Source organism: Glandiceps talaboti, chromosome 7 (genome assembly GCF_964340395.1).
Source record: "Glandiceps talaboti chromosome 7, keGlaTala1.1, whole genome shotgun sequence".
NCBI classification, from domain to species: Eukaryota; Metazoa; Hemichordata; class Enteropneusta; family Spengelidae; genus Glandiceps; species Glandiceps talaboti.
Genome location: NC_135555.1, coordinates 12,740,246 through 12,746,245, shown reverse-complemented (window position 1 = coordinate 12,746,245; position 6,000 = coordinate 12,740,246). Strand labels below are relative to the sequence as shown.

The window sequence follows — 6,000 nt, the reverse complement described above, 5'->3', positions numbered from 1 at the left end:
ATGTAGACTAAACAAGTGAGTCGAGGAAACTACAAGTAAGCTTAAATTGTTTAAACAGTGCAGTGTCGCCCATTTGGTTCGATAAATTACTAACATGTTACGTCTATACATAAGAACTGTGTTTTTTAAGGTAGCAGTAGGGTTGAAGTTTACAGTCAAAAACAATATTAATTTAACAAATATAGGTACATCCTTGCCCAACAACGTGATCCGGTACCCTTGCAGAGACAAGATCAGACAGAATATGACCCGGGAATATGACATCAGAAGAAAACCCCAAACCACAAAGCAAGCTCTCGTGTACATACCTTTGCCGCCGATTGTTTTCGACAGCCAATAAGTTGTGGCACTGCCTATACCACCACAACCCACGACAATGTACTCAAAGTACTGAGGGACGTTGGTTGCCATCTTGCATCGAAAAGCTTTTACAATATCAGCGTCGCGCGTCCGATATCAAGCAAGTAAACAACAATACGCGATATATGAGACTGGCCACAAACTAAGGTTACGTCACTCTGAAAACGGTATGTCGTTTTCAAGGTCAGTATATGCAGTAGAAATACTGTTGCAGACCGGAGATACTGCGTGGGAGAACAAAGGCTGGGGTCAGTATTTACGGAGGGGGAGGGGCTAGGAGGAAATTGGGGGCCATGAAAAAATTGAGGGTTCAAAAGGGGAGGGGGGGGGCATGAAAAATCTGATAGTCTGAAAGGGGGCCCTGAAACCCCAGGAGCAGTTGTTTAATTAAACAATTTCTCGCGGCTTCGCCACAATTACTTCTAAAAACCCACAGGCACTCGAATAAATATGTAGGATTTTTTTAAAAATGTATACGGTATATTGAAATTATTCACTATACATGTTTCCCCCAAAGCATAATACAGATTGATTCGAGTGCCTGTGCTAAGGGAGCGATCAGTTCTTTACGGCCGGGGGCGGTAAATCGGGGGGGGGGGGGCACCTTAATTTGGGACTCAAAGGGGGGTCATCATTTTACAAAGTGAATAAAGGGGAGGTCACCTTATTTTCAACAACTGAACGAAATCATGCACCACCCTGCTGTACTTAAATTTCCATACAACAAATGTATGTCCATACAATAAACCATAAGAAATGAAATACCTTGAAATTTACTGAATGGACTTACTCTAAAATCTGTGCCTCCATTGACATGAACATTGTTGAATTGCACACAAGCATAGCCAATAGATACACACTTCCAAATAATTTAGTGAATTTGTATCTCTAAATGGTAACTGGCCTCCACTAGTACTGTGCATGTTGTCCGCAAATTTTCTCACTTTCTACTTGATCTTTTTTTTTATTATCCCAACACCTCCCCCCCCCCCGCTTGTATAGCAGACACACATGCGCGTTGCGTGCACTTCTCTCCATACTGTTTCCAGTTCTCTCCCTACTTTGAAACTTACTGAAACCCCTAGGTTTACAATTATTTTAATTCCATTTCTAATATTGTACTTTATAATTAGCTGAATTAATATATAATGGTAATAGTCCACTCAATCTAAGCGATATCCTAGAACTTAAAACCATGAATATTTCTACCACTACATTTCGAATAAGCCTGTGAGAGGCTCGTTAAGAACGTTGCCGTAAAACAGGTCGCAGGTTGCGACGATGACAATCATACTTCTCATAGGGTTCCTGTCTAAAGAGCTTTATACATCATGTGAAGCAATGGATTTGGGACAGGAATTTGCCAGATACACTTAAAATTACTATAAAATGTAAGAAGTAAAATTAACTATGCAGTGTGCTGCATTGTGCTTTGAGAATCTAGAGTGTCTTTTTTCAAGCACAAGAAGAATATTTCTTGTCAACAGATGTCGGGGGTGTCAGTGTGATTTTTTTTATTTCAGCAAATGAACACCTCTTGTTAGCATGGACTAGCATATGGATAAACATTATTAAAAACTGTGCAGTTGTGCTACAATGCCATTGGCGGTATTTTATGCTATTCTATGCCTCTGTGTTATGCCATGTCATGTTAATGTTATATTCTTGTCTGTGGTTATGTTATGTTATGTTATGTTATGTTATGCTATGCTATGCTATGCTATGTTATGTTATGCTATGCTATGCTATATGCTATTCTATGCTATTCTGTGCTAATAATGGTTCTATTATTTTGTCAAAATGTAGTCTCGCTGCCAGACTCATGACTATCGTCCCTTTCTTTGTAAGGCGCACGAAATGCGCCCTGAGCGGCGCGCGCCGAAGCAGCGAACAGCGAAGAACTTTAGTTCCCTCTCTTCTTGCGGCTAACATACAAAGATTAGGGACGATAGTCACGAGTCTGGCAACGATACTAGTCAAAATATAACTTACATTACATAAATTATTTACTAAGAGTTTACCCCTTTCTTATCTAAATTGATAGTTTCACATAGATTAAAGCTTCAAAACAAAATATACCATTGGTCATGAACGTTGATATGATAGTCACAACTTGACTTGGGCCAACGTCAATTTAATGGTTTCTTTCTTTTGGAGGGGAAAACTCAAAGTAGAAATATGTCTTACTTCAGTCATGACAGTTCGCAGTTTACAGTTGTTACAAATGGGGAAAAGTCATAGGTCACCGTACAAAAATTGTCTATTAATCCATTTTAGATTCCAATGTCGTTGCCAAATGATATGTACTGTGTTGTTGATTTCCTTTGAAACAAGACCGTGGTGACCCACAAATATCTTTTATAATTTCAAAAGAACCAGAAATAAACTTTCCATATTGCTAGGTTTAGAGAGAGTTTAAGAACACTAAGATTCGTCCTCACTCTACCTTGAATAAAACAGATCTAGCTACTTCCTGTTTGTGTGTACTTTGGGGGTACAGAACACTGAAGCTTCCCTCGATCGATGTCTGAACAATACGAAAAACATTCCTGATTTACACTTCTACAGAATACCAAGGGACAAAGATCTTAAGAAAAGGTACTGTGAGGTGATGATACCCCCAATTTGAGCGAGGGCACTGTATTCGCAATTTTTTGTTTGCAGCCTGGAATGGCCCATTGCATTGTGAAATAGTATCTAAATAAATTCCATGGAAAAGTATTTCATCTGTCATTTAAACGCGACCAGAGGGCGCCCTTCATTGGATGGGTAGACTGTGTACCCGACCTCACACCGTGTACTTTTTTCTTTCTCTTCTATTTGTGTTGTTGCTGTTTTATTGATAGGGTTGCGCTTTTCTTGTTTTGTCAATTCTAAAGTACTCCTCACTTGCAGAGCCAAGTCGGCTAGCTGCTTTTTTTGTTGAAAAATCTGTCAATCAAAACTTACTGAGCCATTGATTGGTTGAGGTTGTCGTTGCCAACTACCATTGTTGTTAAATACGTCACGGTGTTTATCACAAACCTGCTTCAAAAACAACCATCCATGTCAACATCTATCAATATAAGAACCAGTCAATATTTCCTCTAGCCCCAGTTGCTCTTATTCGTCGGTGTAAACAAGATGAGAGTCGGCGCTGTTTTCTTGCTGTGTAGCCTATCGGTGGTGTTCGCAGGTAATTCTGAATCAGTATTCATTTTAACAAGCAAGTGTTCTCACCTAAAACTCTCAAATGGGAAAAAAAATCGCCAATTTTAATGTAATATATGAATGTATGGATAATTTACCTACTGCCATTTTACAAGCTTGTTATCATGTAGGGCACCGTCGAACTAGCTATGTACTCGCAGCTTTACATGGAGTAGTGGAAGACATGTACTAGGAGCGTGAGCTGAATCTATACACTTTAAGGGCAATTCGGGCTGTGTGTTAAAACGTACCTGTACTTGTATTCTACTCACTGAAGTACACCGAACCATCACTTTCTTTTGGCACAACTCTAACTTGGTATTCAGGCATACAAGCACTATTCGATGACGCAATTTATTATACGTAATACTAAAATGTAGATACAACCTCAATTCCGTTAGTCGTGCTACTAACAATGATAAGTGATTTATTTATTTAACGTTGTTGAAGTTATACATCACATTTTTCTTTGCGCTAGAATAGTTTAAGTGAGGTTTTGTAATTATCTTCACCTAAGTAAAAAAAAAACGTCGTCAATTGCGATCTCATTATTTTCAAATACATAAAGTGGGAGCAAGGTTGCTGCGACCTGGCTGTGGTCCATAACCCATCATTTACATACAAAGAGTTGTCAGTTTACTGGAATACAATGTTGGCAGCAGAATCGTATGAGAATCATCATTAGTCAATCAACAGTTCATATATACGATGACAACAATGCTGAGTACTAAAGGTCAATAGTCATGGAAATGGAAAATAGTATGACACCCCCGTGTTTACAAGCTCGGCATATACACATCGCCCCTATTCACTGTGTACTTCCAAAGTTCAAATAGAACTATTTCAACACAGCAACATTCCCTGTATGATTGCATTCACATGTTGTTGCATATTCACCTGATTCCTGTACAGTACATTTAGATTTATCCCAGATGCTGTAAAAAAATACACACAACTACCTTCCAACATACCTTCTTACCCACTTACCTACCTACCTACCTATCTACATTCCTACCCACTTACCTTCCTACCTACATATCTACCTACAGGTATACTCTTTCGCCTTTCCTTTTGCCACCCCATCCGGTCAAATCATATGTTTACGGACCCATCACTCGATCAATACCTTGTACATCAATCAATCAATCAATCAATCAATCAATCAATCAATCAATCAATCAATCAATCAATCAATCATCATTGGCGGACAATTCACTTCATCAAAAGATGATTGGTAGGATGTTTGATGTGTGTGTATGTGTTTGTTTGTTTGTTTGTTTGTTTGTTTGTTTGTTCGAGACAGTGTTATTCCGTCGCCATTCTGCTATTTTAGCGCCTTCTCCTCCATGACATTTGATATTATCTAAATAAGTTGGTATGACCTGTAACAGGGCAAGGTCAAATTGTCACTAAGAAAATTATTTTAATATGACTTCTCTAGATTTCTCATGTAACAAACTTACAAACCAGTTAAACGGACACTTCAATTTACTGATCAATAGAGAGCAAAAAAAAACATTTGGATTTGTAAAAAAAAGTATTCACTAGTTAATCAACATTTCATTCCTTTCTTCATAGCACCAGACCGGTCTAAACGTGTCACCTATGAATATGTCGGTGAAACGACAACGTTGTCGACATGGAAGTTGGACAACATTCCGTCGTCTGCTGAAAACTCAGGATTCAGAATCAAAGCTAGAGTTATACTGACTGTGTTAGCCCTGGAAAGACGAATACTTGAGGTAGTACTAATGTACATAATTGTCTTAATGCAGACACCTTTAAAGTAGAAGAACGTCGATCAGACTTATTTCTGCCTTTTGTACTTACGGCAGTTCACAACTTACATCACGAGGATAAGTGTAATGTCATTATCAGGTGTTTTCCCATAGACCCTAAGGAACCCGTGAAAGGGCCGAACACACGTCAAAAGTGTAATTTTTACAAGATTTCAAAGTCGAAGAAGTTATTTTATCATACAAAGTACTATATAAGGTGATAGCAGTAATCACTGCGAAAAGGCAGAAGTTGCAGTCGCTTTTTTCAAAACCGCGAGTTACTTCACGGCAGTTGTATTAAGACCTAAGAAGTATTTCACAGTCGTTAGCTTGTAGCAAAATGTAATTTTTATGTACTTGAAATTCGAACTTGTTAACAATGATGTATATGATATTTAAATCGATAAAAGAATAAGCTGGACTCGGACACATTTCTATCGTCACAATTGGAATGATACTTTTAGACATGATATTTCTATCGTAACGGTTCATTTCTCTATACAAAGTAAAGCATTATTGACCATAATTATAACAGGATCTGGCAGTTGTTCTTTTTTTTAAAAAGAAATTGTCAATATTTCACCGACTAGAAATGCTGATAGTTACAATTTACTAGTTTGTCAAACCCAACAAATTTACCGGCCAATGAGAAAATTGATCATTTTACGATAAA

At 38.1% G+C, this 6,000-nt stretch overlaps 1 protein-coding gene across 1 annotated transcript in view; it reads right to left on the bottom strand.

Annotated features, from left to right (window-relative positions):
* Nucleotides 1–588, bottom strand: part of LOC144437727 (monomeric sarcosine oxidase-like) — a 6,510-nt gene extending 5,922 nt beyond the window's left edge. The window contains exon 1 of the mRNA XM_078126736.1: nt 309–588. Within this exon, the coding sequence (XP_077982862.1) occupies nt 309–411 (103 nt within the window). The 5' untranslated portion in view covers nt 412–588. The remainder of the gene's footprint in view (nt 1–308) is intronic.
* Nucleotides 589–6,000: the final 5,412 nt, after the last annotated feature.